Raw genomic sequence first — 16,918 nt, forward strand, 5'->3', positions numbered from 1 at the left:
TTTGTCTTGACTGATGACAAGTTGTCCTTCAAGGACATGCAAACAATGTTAAGGTCTCCTGCTTGTGCTGCAACCTTCTTGATACGTCTATCACACCTTTCTCCTAGTCATTATATTCTCTTCAGAATTGTCTACTCTGAAATTTTGATACTCCTAAATATTTAAAAGGATTAGGGAGGAAAATTCAGTGACAATATAGATTTACACCAGGTAGCAAATGAGGTTTTTTACCCATGAGGTTTGATCCTCTGGACAGTGAGCTGTGTTGGAGCTGGAATAGAGAATATCATCCTTGACTAAAACAGAGATTGCTCTTAGAATGAAAGAGAGGAACAGGTTCAGATGGATGTAATTCCGAGTACAATGAAGTTTTCTAAAAAGAGATTTAAAAAGAAGCATTTTAGATTATGATGTAGAAACTGTTGAACAGACTTCTGTTACTCTGTGTTCATTTCTTAGCAATATGAGCCTTGAGTAAGAACATACTCTTCATTTTTCTGTCATTTTGCCAGGGCTGCCTTGCTATTTTCTTTCATCTCTTACTTCTGTTAAGTATCACAGATTAAAAGATCCCAATGGTATTTCTCTCATATTTTAACATAACATAATAAATTGTCTATAAACTGACATAATAAGCTAACAATAAACATAGGCTATTGTATCCTTCTGTGTGTGCACTCATTTCAGTGTTTTTCTTGCAAATTCAACTTTGATTATCCTGGATATATTTCAGATGTGCTCTCACCTATTATTTTCTGGTTTCATTCTTTTATTTAACTCCTTTATTTTGCTATATAGTGACTTTTGATCCTATGATGATGGTGTATGCAAGAGCAATTAAAAATGCATTCAGAGCATTTGATCACCTATCCTTTCTATCCAATGAACACAAAACTTGAATCTGGCAGCCGTGTGAAAACCTTACAAATAAATGACAGATTAAATATTCCATGTAAATGATTGAGTACTCAGGGGAAGCAAGCTGTAAGTTGATGGCTTTTCCCTTAAAATACAGTCCCTTCAAGATTTTCCTATTTAAAAGATTCTTTTAATAGAAAATCCCTAGAAACCAAAAGTTTCTAAGGAGTTTTTGTGATCACAACCAGCACCTTGAGCTGAACCTGGAAATAGACAAGAACCCAAGAATTTTAGCAAGCATGAGCAGTGAAAACATGAAGATGCAATAGGTGTAATGGCAATGTGCAGTGTCAACTTACAGGTATTCTTCCAGTTTTGAGTTTTATCAAACATACATAATCCATTCTGAAATTACTGAAGCAAGGATAGTTACAGTGAGTGTAAGGAAATAAAGAACAGATCTGCCATGCTAGCCCTGAATTTGGCAAAGGACAAAATACCAGGCTGAATTTTAAACAGTTGTCAAAAATGCAGTGATTGCTGTGGACATGCACATCCTTTGCTGAAATACCACTATTATGTTGGACTGCAGCACGTGTTCCTGTGGAATTCAGAGATACATGCAAGCTGCAAATAGGAGGAAACTATTTTTCTTCAATAACTCATGTAGATGATTAGTTATTCATCCCATTCAGTAGCTCAGATAATAAATGCTGGATATATACAAGGCTGTCAAACAAATATTTTGGAGTTACTGGGCAGAAATTGATTCCTAATTCAACTCACTATATTGAGAGGCCCCAGTTCCCTGCAAATAACAGAGAAAGATTCTTCTTGAAGGGGGACTTAGAAGAGCATATGTTGCCTCATGAAAAAAAGTCTGGTTTTCCCTGACTCAATTGGAAGACTGGGAAAAAATATCTCGACTTAGATATTTAAATTGATGGTTTTGAGTACAACTCTTAAATGCTTGATTTGTTACATCTGACTTCTGGTGATGGGTGACATTCAGATGTCTGCAATTCTCTGTATTAAATGTGGTTTTAGGTTTTAGCAGTTTTGAAACTGCAGTAATCTGCACTGGGATCTGCTTGGAGCATTTGCTGGGTAGAAGGAGTATGACCATGACTGGCTCAATTCATTTTTTTAAAAGGTATTTCAAACATAATTATGGGTTATGTATCTGCTCTGAATGGTCTCTGAAGATTTAGATATTGAGAAAATTTGATGGCAGACTGAAAGGCTTACAGAACTCTCCATAGGAATATTTCATGAGAGGAATGAGGCTCTAACAAATAACATGCTGTTATCTATGTATTATTTGTACTTCCTTTCTACCAAAACTGTGAGATGCACTTTCTTGGTTTTCTTGGTCCTAAGTGGAGCAGAAAAGCTGTGTGAAGTTCATAATGGAGAATATAAAGGCTATTCTGTTAGACAGGTGGAAGTGATACATAAAGGCATGAAGGTGGAGGGACTGAGAAAAACTGTGATTCTGATAAGACCATTTAAAAAGTTACTTTACTAGTTGAAGATTGCCTTCAGTCTGAGAAAAGTCACAGAAATTAGGCAAAATCAGCAGGCAGTACTGCCTTTCCTAAAACTGCCTAACAAAAACCTTGTAGACCCAGCACAATTGTCCACACCTTTACTACTGTGCTTGGAACTGGTGAGGCTTTAACTTGAGCACCATGTTTAGTTCTGGGCCCCTCATTTCAAAAAGGACATTTTTGTGATGCTGGAGGGTGTCCAGACAAGGGCAACAACCTGGTAAAGGGTCTAGAAAACATGTGCTGTGCAGAGCAGCTGAGGGAACTGGGGTTGTTTTGTGAGGGAACTGGGGTTGTTTTGTCTGGAGAAGAGGAGGCTCAGGGGAGACCTCCTCACTCTCTACAACCACCCAAAAGGAGGGTGCAGCCAGGTGGGGGCTGGTCCCTTCTGCCATGATTCAAGTGAAAGGATGAGAGGAAATGGCCTTTAGTTGCATCAGGGAGGTTTAGATTAGGTATTAGACAAAAAACTTTCACTGAAAGAGTGGTCAGGCATTGGAATGAGTTGCCCAGGGAGGTAGTGGGGTCAGCTGTCTTTGGAAGCATTTAAAAGGTGTTTGGATGCAGCACTTGGGGATATGGTTTAGGGGTGATTATGGCAGTGCTGGGTTGATGGTAGGAGTAGATGATCTTGAAGGTCTCTTTCAGCCTTGGTGATTTGGTGATTCTGTGATCTACAGCTGGACAAATTAGTGACTGCCTTTGATTACAGTACCCCTGGAAACCACTTGGAAGCTTCTGCAAAACATGGCTGCACTCCTGTCCAGTGGTGAGATCAGCATCCAGCTAATTCTCCAGAGCAATTCAACATGTTGATTTTAATAATCAAATAGAAAATGCTTTATGTAATCATTCCTAAATTATTGTTCTTTCTTACGTGATCTGTAATGCCTGTAAATTTGTAAAATGCTTTGAAAATTGTTAATATGATCATTGCTAGCAAAAATCTAGTCAGTAGTACATTGCTGTCAGCTGTTTAACTGCAAAAAGTGTAAATTCCATGCATTTTCTAAATAGCTCAGCAATCAGACAACAGTTAAAGATGTCTTATTGTTGTTAATATTTACTCATGAAAAACACATACCTGAAAAGGCAAAGAATTATACTTCCTGTTGTAAGAGCAATCAGAGATACGCTGTGTCCAAGGGTATAAATTGCTTTCACCCTCACATAGAAGTTGACCTGCACAGAAAAATATATATGCAGAAACTAGTTACTGATACATCAAATTGTCTGTGAAATTATGTAATTGTCCATTAAATAGCTCTGAAAGTTATAGCATGATTTTCATCTTTGCTCTGCAGTACATGATGAGAATGTTTTATCTCTATTCCAACACATTTTGCAAGGCAACATCTCAAGACAATTGTCTTCAGTAGAAAATTCAGCCTCAGGAACTCAAAACTTAGACACACAATCTGGTACCATTCCAGTTGATGATATCATGTCAATGAGGTCAAATAAAGAAGCAGATTCATCAATTTCCATGAACACAATCAAACTGGAAGAGCAAGTCAGTTTGAAAGAATGGATTATCTCTAAAAGAGATAATTTCCCTCAGTCTTTCTGCTCTAGAGTATTTTGTAATGCAGTTATACATGAATTTAAAGACATGTTTAAGTCTCATTAATTTCTCATTCTAAATTTTCAAATACTTTATTAAATGGTGACACAAACCCTTTCTTTAGTAAAGTTACTTGCTAAAATTTGGAAAGGAGGTTTTTCAATGGAGGAAAAGCAGGCTGAAATGCAGTCTGCTTATTAACTGCATATATCTGTAGACTCATCAGCTACACACTACATTAACATTACACTCTGAATAACAACGTCAAGAAAAATAGGGCCAAATATTTTCAGATTTAAACTGCTTCTCCATTTATGCCTACAATAAAATCATTAGTCTGACATTAGTTTCCACTCAAGCTAAATCAAATATTAAAACAGTGAAGTTTTTTATTACATTATGAAATTAAAGATTTTAAAAGCAACACAGAACATGCTACGTATAAGAGACAGAATTTAAATATCTAATGCACATGGTTATCATTTGCCTTCCCAAATGAGACTAGTAAAAAGTAGCAAGGAAGCAACTCTTTTAAGTAAACTAATATAGCCAAAGGAATCTCAAATTACTTTAGTGTATTTATTTTCATAGCACTCAAAAGGCTAAGTAAGGAGGTTATTTTAGTAATCCCAATTCATGATGAAATTAGCTGAACATTCCCTTTGCAAATGTTATACAGATATGGAAAAGGCAAAATGAAATGTGAAATGAATGAAGAATCTTGCAACTGCACTGCTGTAGATATGGTTAAAGTAGAAAAATATGGGAAGCAACTGCCATGGATCTTAAGTGCATTCATAGCAACTGCTATGTTGTTATATATTTCAACTATTAGAATGTAGAAATCGTCTTTGGTATTTTGGTATAAAGAAAGTAGCTGTTCAAACTGCATTGGGATGATTGAGATATGTCCAACAAGAAAGCTGGACTGGTTTAATTTTTCATCATTCCACACCATTTTGGAAATTCTGTCCAGATTTGATTTCAGGAAAAACTCCACTGACTGAGACTCTTGAAATTGGAAATTGAAACTGGTTTCAGAATTCCTAAATGAAGGAAAAAAAGGTGGAAAACCCTGCATGAATTTACTAACAAAGCATCAGTAGTCCAGCTGCAGTGCTGTAACATTGCCTTGAATTTATCCTCTGGCTGAGCTTGACAGAAACTGTCAGGCTGCTGCACATGAAGTGAATGTCACTTTGCCCTGCTAGGGAGAGCAGAAGAGATTGTCTTCTGCCACAAAAAAAACACACTATTTCATGTAATGTTTCTGGCATTCTGTACACACACATGACCCCTACAACAAATAGTCTGGCTAAAACCAAAAGAAGAGCCCCCTGTAGTTTTAGCCCAGCAAAGAGCTGTTGGTATCAGCAGGACTGAGTCTCTCTGCTGGCCATTCCTTGGTCAAACAGATGAATGTGAAATAACTGCATGGAACTATGTCAGGATTGAAGTTAATCAGCCAAGAGTGCTTGGACATTACCTTAATAATGACCACAGTCGTTTTACTCAAGCTAAGCATGAGAAAATAAGCAATAATTACACAGCTGAAATTATTTTATCATATGATAATAATTATCCTTATTCTACACTTGAAATGGTAGAAAATAACACTTTTCCCTTTTTCTCTGACATTTTAGTGGTTTAGTTTTATAAGGGACAGAAATCTTAGATGCTACAAATTTTTCTACTGATCAAAAAATTAACCCTGTGTCTCAAACTGTTGCAAAGGTAAGTAAACACTAACCCATTTTAATCCATCAAAAATTACAATTATTCAAATTCAAATATTTTGATTTTCCAAAAAAAAAATTTAGATTATTAGAATGCTTTAAATTATTAACATGGAGCACTTTATCAGACTCAGCACCAAAGATGATGCAATCATACTGGTCCTTACATTTCCTGTATGAACATAAAACATGCGTCTTAATTTTCCTGTAAGACCTCTATAACTCCTAGTGACTCTCCAAAAAAAAAAAAACTTAGTAAAAGGTGTTCTCAAATTATATGTCAGTTCAACACACAAACCCCGTATAGACAAAGAATTAAATTCCACATTGTGCTGTGGCAATTGAAGACCAGGAAATTTGTTAGACTAATACTGACCTAATCACAGCTATTAAATATTTGTCACTCATCTGTATTTAATCTAGTACCCTTTACAAACAAACTCTTTGTATGTTACTGGTGCAAAAGAAACAGGCAAAGAAATGCCAAATCTGATAGCACAAAAAACCAGTGACTTTTATACAAAATGGGATGTCTTACTTATTTCTTACTGCTCTGTGTGAACAGCAATTACCCGTGTCTCAAGTAACATTTAGCTTTAACCTCTAAACTTAAAATATAAATGTGTAAGATTGTCAGGAATAAAATGACTGCAACAAAGGTATGGATTGACTAAAAGAGAATTTCAGAAATTATATTTTCAACATATTTTAACACAGAAAAAATATTATAACCCCTTCAGATTTTATAGCTCTTTTCAAAGGAAAAACTGATTCAAGTTATACACATGAAATTGAAATCCCATTATGAAATTGAAATGACATGAACTTTTCTGCAGGTCTAACAAAATCAGAACATAGTAATAACAACTGGCCTCTGCAAAATATTCACAGGATTATTTCAGCAATGCTGATTCCAAAAATGAAATACAAGTATTTATTTTTAAACTTCTGAGGAAAATATTAAAATTACAACCACTAAACCAAAGTCATTAGGTGGTTAGGCATAGGAAAAAAAAATCAGTGGCTTATGATTTTCAGAAAAAAAACCAATGGAAGTGGTTATAAGAAGTGTGTTTCCTAAAGAGCTAATCCTAAAATGTTTCCTCTTTTTCTTTGTGGCTACTTAATGTTAATAAGTTTTAAAAGGGCACAAACCACCACACATAAAATTAAACTGGATTACTACAAGTTTGTCTAATTAGTCTTAACTTCAATAAATTTTTTGTAAAGCCTATTTTAGGCACACTTGTAGTTTGTTTTCTTAGAAAAGACACCTGGTTCTGCTAATGTTTCCTTTAAATTTAGTTTCATGTTATTTTTACTCAGTTCAGGAGATAGAATTCTGTTTATTTACGAAATAGCACAGAAGAGCAGAGACACTCCCTAGGCAAAGCTGAGTCACCCGGCAGAGCTCCCAACCTCAGCCTTGGTTTGGAAGGACCTCTAGGGGTGAGAAGGTACCTGAGTGCTGAAGGAGAAAACACTGGAGAGAGTTAAGGGCTTGATTCTTTGTCCAAAGGAGTTTTGCTGTTGACCAGAAATCACCCTTAATGTATAAAAATAAATAAAAAGCCCTCAACTTCTTATTCATTTCATCCAGAAATATAATTTATCATTGCTAAGGAATCTATGACCATTATCATCCCAACTGTCTCTTCATTTTGTTTATTCCGTGGGCTAATATAATCCTGTAATATTGCATCTAGGAGTTTCCTCTTTACAGATATAATGACTTACAACTGTATTAAAATTTGTGATCCTAAATTTTCATGATCCATGTGTTAATATTTTAATATTTCGTAATATTTGACTATTCATACTCAAACATATCACAAAATCTCAAACTGTACAATGTAAAATAGAAACTGGACCTAGCAAATGAATTCAGTGCCTTAGAAACATTGAAATGAGCAAAATCAAATAGAAATGGAGTAAGGAACCCTAGTTCTTTCCTTGTGCAAAATTAACTTCAACAAGGCAGCAGCCATTTTAAAAACCCTGTACTCATACAAGAATAAATATGAACTGAGATAAAGAGATGGATTACATGCTGTGGAAAATTTCATTTTCTCTTATAGGACATTTCTATACTTTTTTAAATTATGTATGTAGAGAAGAATAGAATTTACTAAAAGATTTGTAATAAAATTTGCATTCCTCATGGCATTTAATAATCTTTATACAAGTAATTAATGATATCCTTTTTCAGGCATTTTTCCTTCAATTCATTTTGAGCCTAAATACCACCCCCCAAAAAAAAGATGAGATCAGCATTGCCATAAGTATCTCCTAGTAATAGTGGCATCATTAATTTTAATTATGCCAGTCAGAATGTGTTCTTATTCAAAGTTCCCTAACCATAATGGGAGAGATGACAACACTTTAAATGCACAAACTTCCACATTTCCTGTGTAAACATGTATCAGCAGATGAATCTGTGAATGTGAACACTCGTGTACTGGAATTAAGCAGTTTATTAATATTCTGCAATTAAAGCAAATTCCCTCTGTGCTCTACAAGAGAGAATATCAGCTAAAATTCAGTCTTAGTCCTCACTTGCAGTGATGAAGATTTTATTTTAAGGAATACAAGTCACACCTCATGGAAAAACATTAATGAAAAATGCAGCATAACATAAATAAATTTAGCATGACTTACAGGCACAAGGAAACACATTGGTAGATGTGTGCCTTGTGTCAGATTTTGGTGAGAGGCAAAGATTCAGTTTAGACTCACTGCAAACAATGCATTATTCCAGAGCAATGATCCCCTCCACAGAGCAGCAATGCATCTGTTTTCTAAAGGCAGCTACAGCCAAGGCACTGCTGGCATCACTGCCTGCACTGCCTCAGCTCCCCTTGTCTGGGGAGCTGATCTGCTGCTCATCCAGGGTGATGAGAACACTCCAGAAATTGGGCAAATGGGGCATGCTTCATCCATGGATGGTGCTTCTACTAAAGGCACAAGCTGCAACAGTGTCAGCACATTTAATAGCCCCAAGGATCTTTCTCTCCAGGAACTTCTCTTCGTATGACACTACACATTCAAACCCCACAGCCTGAAACTTGTATATGGGGGGGGGGGGTTTGTCTGATCTTATAAATCCTGGGCCTAAGATCAGACAAAGCTGTATTAACTGATTCAGTCATTATTTTAAATAAAGTGGACACATTTCAGTTCTTTAAATTCACCAGACATCTTGCTGTATATTGATAATGTTGACACAGCATTTAATACATTCTGACAACAGCAAGGACATATCTCCAGCTTGTTCAGTCTAGGTAGAAGATGTCAAGTATGTCAAGGAAAGACTGCAGTGAGGCTGGAGTTTGGTTAACACACCTTGATGTGTGTTTCTAGAGTGGTCAAATCAAGCTTGCTTTTTTTGTTGCTTGTGTGTTGTACTGCCGTGAGCTCCACAGAAATATAAAATGGGAAAAAAAGATACTTATCTGAATACCTAAGATGAACCTAAAATGTGATCTTGAAGATCAGCAGTAACTAGTTTACTTTCAGAAAAAGGTCTGGAAGCATATAATAAAGGTTTAGATCTACACTTTGATGCCATAACAACATAAAAATATTTTGTTCAGACATTGTCATTGTCATGCTTTAACCTCAGTGGCAAGAAAACATCACACAACCACTCCCTCCCTCCTCCTCCTGCCATGGGGTGGGGAGGACAGCTGGGAAGAAGGGAAAACCTGGGCTGGGATAAGAAGACAAGTGATGCCCAACTCCATTGCTCAGCAGCCCCTGACTGATGCCCAGCCCATTCCTGAGCAGCAGCTGACAGCTCCCAGCCAACTCCTCTGGTTTATATACTGGACACGACATTCTGTGGTGGGGAATGTCCCTCTGGCCAGGGGGGCTCAGCTGTCCTGGCCATGCTCCCTCCCAGCCCCTTGTGCACCTGCTCGCTGGCAGAGCAGGGGAAGCTGAGAAGTCCTTGACTTAGGGTAAGCACTACTTAGCAACAGCAAACCACCAGTATAAGCAAATTGTACCAAATAATAAACATTATTCTCACACTAAAATCAAAACACAGCCCTGTACCAGCTACTAGGAAGAAAATTAACTCTATCCCAGCTGAATCCAGGGCAGTCATATTTATCAAACTGATTTCCCATTTATAATGGCAAGAGCAGTAAAGAATACTAAGATCTAACACAGAATAAACCAATGGTTTTGGATGACACAGTTACAGTTAATTTCGAAATGTTAAGCAAATAGTTTCTTTTTATAGACCCTGCTAATATATCATTAAAATGGAATAAAAATGGAATATTTTAATTTGAACATAAAATCAATAGAAACTGTGGAAGCATGCAAGATCTTTCAGTAAGGAAATAAGAGGTGACATGTTTATGCTATTTTTTTAATAAGCTTCCTCATCTCAGTGCATTTTTAAGGATAGCAATTTTGTACCTGTTAACAAATGATTCAGTATTTGCTCACAGATCTTTGTCATTTAAACCTTCTCTAGAATATTCAAAGCTGCCCAAAATAAATGTGTATCTGCAGAGAGATATATGCCTGTGTGTGTGCATATATATACAATATGTAGAATATGTACAGAAATAAACCCCCTTTAGATTAAAGATAAAAGTCTGTGTCTTAAAAGACAGAAAAAAAACCCCACAGGAATAAATACTTAGTTGTAGCTATAATAGAAATTCATTCAGCAGTGAAGATGCAGGCACCAAATTTACACCAAAGACAGTTTCTAGTCCTCTAACACTGTCCTCAAAGCAAAACAAAAAAAAGAACACTTAGGACTCACTCTAGAAAAACTATTTTGCCACCTTCCCTAAAATATTAGTTAATGTAACTTTGAGGTCAATCTCATATACTTCATACCCCATACTGCAGAGCATGTTTCGTGACATTTTTTATGCCCGGAATACTCAGTATCCAAATATTAGGACCTTATTTTTAGTTCTCATAGTTGAAATATTAGATGTAAAAAAACCCAACAAACTATACTGATTTATGATGAGTAAAGGTTTTGGTTTGAAGGGCTACCATTGAGCACCAAGATCTGAATTCAAGAAAACATCTTCTGTGAAAACAAGTAGCTGGTGCAGAACCTCAAATGCCTCCTGAAATCTCACTACTGCATGATACTTGCATTTTTCTGTTTTCTCTATGATTTCTTTTGTATGTATGATATATTTATTGTATGTTTGCCAATATTTTCTAGTACCTGCTTTCCACATCCCTCTCCTGATTTTCATCCTCACACTTTTACTATTTGCTTTTTTCAAGGCTTTTCCAAATGTTGCTGCTACATCCTATTTCAAGCTGTCTAGGTTAATTCCTGCAAGTATACTCAATTTGCATTTCATTCCCTCAACTTGCTAATGAATATGTCAAATAAGAACGGCTTTTCTATTATACTAGTTCATCTTCTAACTGTTTCTCACTACTTGAAATATTATATTTTGTTAATTTGAATTTTTATGTTTTGACCCATTTTCACACCACATGGCAATTCCTGGGTTGAGTGACAATGTTTAAAGTGGCTGTTTTAGCAGTAATACATGTGTGTTCCCAAGCTGTCAGATGACACAGATGTTTTAGAATTTGTCTTCAGAAAAGTTGGGGAAACAATATATTCTCTCATTTTTTCTCTATTTTAAACTACAGTATATGGTTGGGCTTTTGAATACAGAAAAAATGCCAAAACCTTCCTGCCTTGGCTGGAATACCAGGGCAGCTCTGCAAGCCAGACAGATCTGATCTGCAACAGCTATTCCACAGATACTAAAATCCAGAGAAAAAAACCCAACTGGACAAGTATCTTTGTTCATGAGAGAACTTAATCCACTTTAGGTAATAACAGTTTTACTGACACTATGAGTTCATCCTTGTAAACAAACTCTTGCTCTGTTAGCCTCAGCAGGAAAACAGACAGAAAATACAGAAATCATGATGGTAAAAACCCTTCTCTCAACAAAAAGAGATAGTATCTGCAAAGTGAACAAATTCAGTTTTCCATGCATAGTGTATTCAGGATACCTTGATAGCTTTCTGAATAACTTACAACTGCTAGCACAATTTCAAGTCCAATATAAATCTGCCAATAACTCCAATGACCTAAATCAATTCTATTTTACTTACAACTTTAACACATAGCATCAACCAAGTGGTGCATGTAATATTAACAGATTATAACAGATTATTAGAATTAGGTTTTGCAATAACTTTTAAAAAATATTCTTTTGAAATTACAAATTTCACAATGCAAAACATATGGTGCACCAGCTGAGTAGCACTGCAATATTAGATATACAGATGCTTCACTGCAATTACCAGCAGTTTATAGCCTTGAGTTTCAAACAGTTACCGAGTTCTAGATTCCTGATTTTATCTCATTAGACAACTGCAATCCAAGCGTATTGCAACCAATGCTATGAAAAATTACTGCATATTTTCATTCTATCTCATTTTTATTCACTTTGAGTAAAATGGGATTTATTTAGAAGCAGAATATATCTGATAGCTGTACAGAACACCATCATCTAAATGAATAGAAAAAGTATTTTTCCTACCTTGTAATCATCTTCGTAGTCATTATATCCACAAGTACTTAAAATGTCAGGAAATATATCCGACCATCCATTACTTGTACAATTTTTGCTAATGTTTCCTGTAAAGCAAAATTAGAGAGTTTAAATCAGAAAGATTCAAAACTCTCCTCATCAATGACTCCTTAGACAATCTAACTGTGTCATTAGCTGGTCACAACCTAGCTCTTTTTCCTTTGTTTCCTAGGACTCAACCCAGCCATTTCCTTTCATGTTCTTTTATTCAAATTACTTTGGCTTTTACACTTGCTTGGAGTTGCCTTTGCACTACAGAAAAACAGAAGTAAACCTGAGACTTTTCCTTTAGTATAACAGCTATTTCTGTTACACATCTGCAAAAGCCTAAACTGTTCTGCTGTTTTATTTAAAATACTCAGAAGGGAGCCATACACTTCACTCTATAAAGAGGCTATTTGTAGGTAATTTGAAAGAAAAGTAATTTCAGTGAGTATTGTTCTAAGCTCCTATTTAAGCCTTCTGAGAAGCCAATACTGAGGAATCTACTGAAGACTTATAAAAGCTCTTAGACATTGAGGTGATGACTTACTGCTACAGCAAATGTTGGTAAGTTTGGTAATGAAGCTTAAAAGACAAATTATGTCATAGACTGAAGAATCAGGTAAAGATGCATGCTGAATTTCACTCTTTGAACCAATATCGAAACAATGTCATACAGGGAATGTACAGGACATGTGAAAGTATGGTTGGAAAGGAATTTGGAACATTTATTAATTTCAGAAAGTTTCTGTTTGGAGCTGACAGAAAAAGTTGTCTCTTTCCAGAGATGACATCACACAGATGAGATGGGGGCAACCCATGATTCTGCTTCTTAATCTAATTAAAATGAATTAATTTTCATGCAATATGGAACAATTTCAAGAGGGCCAAACAGAAAAGCCTGATGTCAGACTAAAGAATAGTCATCATATTTATTATAACTTACTTTTACAATATTAACTCATACTCAACTTCCCCTCACATTTCTTAGAGCAATTTGTATATCTATGATACTTGAAATCTATAATAATATACTGCTTTGGTTTGGAGTTTACCACTGGTCTATAACTGACTTAAAGATGCCTGGTTTTCACCATAGAAAAATAAATTTATGTGCCATAGGTCAGTGTTGGTCAAGAATCACCAAACTTGTTTATATGTACTGCAAACTAAAACTTTTGAGATCTTTATTCTGTTGATTGGTTACTGGAATTTCTTCTTTGTATAAAGTCTTCAGTGGAAAGTTGTAAATATCCTTTAAATGGTTCACCAGCCAACAACCAAATCTTTCCAGCTAATAAAAAGGCCTTGACCTGAACCCACAGTCTCCTCAAACAACGGGACCACTTTTGCCATTTGGCATAGAAATGACATTTTTAAAAGAAAATGTAACCTATTTATACACTGTGAAGAGTCTTCACTTTAAAAGTACATCAAGATTCTCTGACCAGGCAGAGCAGAGGAATGTGTTAACAGAACCACAATTGCGTCAAAGCCAGTTTTGCAAAAAAACCCCTCAATGTACTCAAGACGCTGAAGTATTTTTTACTTCAAATACTGCAATACCTTCTAACCTAAAGAGAGTTGGGCAATGTTCTATGGAAGGCAATGTTTATTTCTACACCATCTTTTCATACAATTAAGTATTTCAGATGGCAACCTTATTTAAAACCTATAACTTGACACATACATTTGAATAAAAACTTTACAGAATAACTTTCTGAGACTAATAAACTTGTAAAATACAAGAAAAACATTATAGGATAACATGATTGCTTTTACAGTAAAAATTCTTTTAATCAAAAGTTACTAAAAATCAATACAGAATTAATCACGTGGTATGCTTAAACTATAACATAGAGCACCATAGAAGAAATTTAGAGCCAGCTCTCCAAAAAGATGAGAAGATGAGAAGACAACTATTTATTAAAATTCACAATTTAAATTGGGAAATCCTTTAAGAAATTGATGGTATTTAAAAGCCTACTTGAGGTTTGGAATATTTGCATAAAAATAAGGTAGTCTAAATCATCTGGAAGTAGAATTTTAACTCCTCTTAAACACTAAAAGCTAAAACAAAGATCTCACAAATCTGGCTAAATAAAAAGAGTGAAATTTCTTGTTTGAAGGTATTTTCATAATTTTCCACCATAACAATGAAGTTCATTTGTAATGTGCTGTTAAGAATTAAATAAATTACATATTCCTGAGCATAATCAACATATGAAAGTACCAAGATGCTTCGTTAGCTTTTAATTGAATCAACTATGCAAAATGTTTGTTGTCTTCCTTCTCTGAAATTTTAGAAAGACAACGGTTAAAAAACACTCCTAAGTGGACAGGAACCTCTAAAAATCAACCCTGCTAGTTTCACAAGCAGGAAGTAAACAGGTAGCTATGAAAAAAGCTGGATCTGGGAAAATTATAGCAAACTACAAAATGAAGAAATATTTCAGTCTTGCTGACACCATGGTGAAGTGAAATAGGGTTGTAATGCGCTGTGAAAGTTTCAGACGTAAATATTTATTGCAGTTGTTCTATAATAAAATTAAAATGTTGTTGTAATATAACTACAGTTAGACTCCAGAGAGAGTGTGCATGCTCTAGCTTTTGGCAAATAGACAGAAGCAGTGTGATTTAATTCAGATTTTGAATTTTTGATATTTATTAGTTTGCCTTGTCTCATGAAAACACACTATTATCTTCATTTGAGTAAGTCAAAAACTTTTATAGATTTCACAACATTTAGTGACGATTACACATACTTTCCCCTTTACAAATTGTTTAGACTATCCATGATAAACTAATCAAGATTCACCAGTTCCAGGAATGAAAACCTTTGCTCATCTGTAGATTGTTTTACTTATCTATTTTTTACTGGAATAAGACTTTTTCAACAGTTTTGAGTCTAAAGGTATTTTAGTCATACCCCAAATTAACCTCTAAGTTAAAAGTAATATTGTTAAAGCTCTCCACGGAGACACCAACCCCTCTATTCTCCCTGCAAAAAAGAATTACATAACTGTGGTAAGTTTTTCACCTTTCACCAGCTCTTCATGACAATGGTTTCCCACCTGAGGAATGGGGATAAGATGTTTTCAGCAGCTTTTTGAGATACATGTGAAATACTCTGTGTGCATCATCTATTTTCAAAACCCCACTTAAATGCCACAGGGCAAAATATGATGTATTGACAAGATGGTGCAGAAGATGGGAGACTTAAACTAGTTAAATGTTTCAGCAGTCTGAGACACTGATGAGCTCTTTTCAAGTTCCATTAAAAAGCAGAATAAAAGGTTTCATAATAACTACCTTAAATTGCAATAGCAGTAATTTTAGGTATTATCTGTTAATGTGGGCTCTTTATTCTCGTGATGGCAAGGCAGAGCTCCCCTCCTGAGACACAGAGGGAACAACCTACATGTGGCCTGCTGGCAACTGTTAGAGATGTCAGTCAGGCTCAGCTGCCTTAATAATTAACAAAATAAGTCAAAAAAGAGCAAGCAATGTCGGCAGCTTTGGTGAGTATCACTGTATCAGAAATATACTTAGTATCCAACTCAGAGAACACTAAACAGAACACAAAGATGATAATTTGGTCTTTTCACCGTGTATCCTGAACAGCTCTGACAAGAATTTCTAATCTACAAAGAAAATTAAACCCCCAAATAAACCATTTTTAGGACATTATGTTGCAGAGAGAAGACAGTAAAAATACACCTTAAAATAAAATACCTGGTTTGCCAGAAAAAAGGCTAAATACTTTTGGACATGGGACAGTGACAGTCTCTCCAATCTTTGCAGGTCGCCAACAGGTGATATTATCCCAAACTCCAACACATCCTGAAACAAAACCAATGTTAACAGACTTGAAAGCTGAGTTTACCTTATAAAGACCTGGTGAAAGCTTTGGACAAGTGGTTCAAAGAATACTAGACTCCTTTAAGAAAGCTGCAAAGATGATATTGTCCATGAAAACTTTAAAGGAATCATAAGAGTCTGCTGATTAACCAGCCAGTTTTTAGGTCAGTTAATACTTTTTTTGCAAAATGTCTCATTAAAACAATGTCATTGTGATGGGAGGATGCTAAGAAAAAGTAAGAAAGATTAAAAAGTAACTCCAGAGCATTGATAGGGATTATTAAGAATTGCAACATTTTGAGAATTTCCTAATCATCGTTAAAATAAGAGTTTTTTATCAAGCAGACTGAACATCACAAATAAATATATAAGTAGGTCATTGGACTCAGCACCACATATGATAGGCATGCATTATGACTGGAGAGGGTTTGGAACAAAAGGCATGGACTTACAGAATAATCTCTCAAACTAAAAACCAGACATTTGAACAAAAAATGCTTCTATATATTGGTTTCAGGAAGGGCAGGGGGACTTCAAATTTCATAGACATATTTTATAGTTACAGTAAATAAGAAATAAGAAGTAACTTGATACAGCTTTTGCCCATGTTGATATCCATATCAATGTGGCTCAAAGCCTGTATCTTGTGAATGAGTGTAAATTTTCCTATAGCTGCTATAGGCAGCTCAATTGGCTCAATCATGCCCTGTTTAAAGGTGTCTGTTTATAATGCATATCTTCTAAGCTAAGAAAACAGCTATG

At 35.4% G+C, this 16,918-nt stretch overlaps 1 protein-coding gene across 2 annotated transcripts in view; it reads right to left on the minus strand.

Moving 5' to 3' along the window:
- VIPR2 (vasoactive intestinal peptide receptor 2) overlaps positions 1–16,918 on the minus strand; it is a 49,795-nt gene that overhangs the window by 18,883 nt on the left and 13,994 nt on the right. For both annotated transcript variants that reach the window (XR_008432510.1, XM_053951287.1), the window contains exons 3-6: positions 16,031–16,138; positions 12,263–12,360; positions 3,493–3,590; positions 232–373 (exon numbers count right to left, since the gene is read on the minus strand). Coding sequence is in view for 1 of the 2 variants with exons in the window: in XM_053951287.1 (XP_053807262.1) it covers positions 232–373; positions 3,493–3,590; positions 12,263–12,360; positions 16,031–16,138 (446 nt within the window). In the remaining variant the exon portion in view is untranslated. The remainder of the gene's footprint in view (positions 1–231; positions 374–3,492; positions 3,591–12,262; positions 12,361–16,030; positions 16,139–16,918) is intronic.

The sequence above is a fragment of the Vidua chalybeata genome, chromosome 1, assembly GCF_026979565.1.
Source record: "Vidua chalybeata isolate OUT-0048 chromosome 1, bVidCha1 merged haplotype, whole genome shotgun sequence".
NCBI classification, from domain to species: Eukaryota; Metazoa; Chordata; class Aves; order Passeriformes; family Viduidae; genus Vidua; species Vidua chalybeata.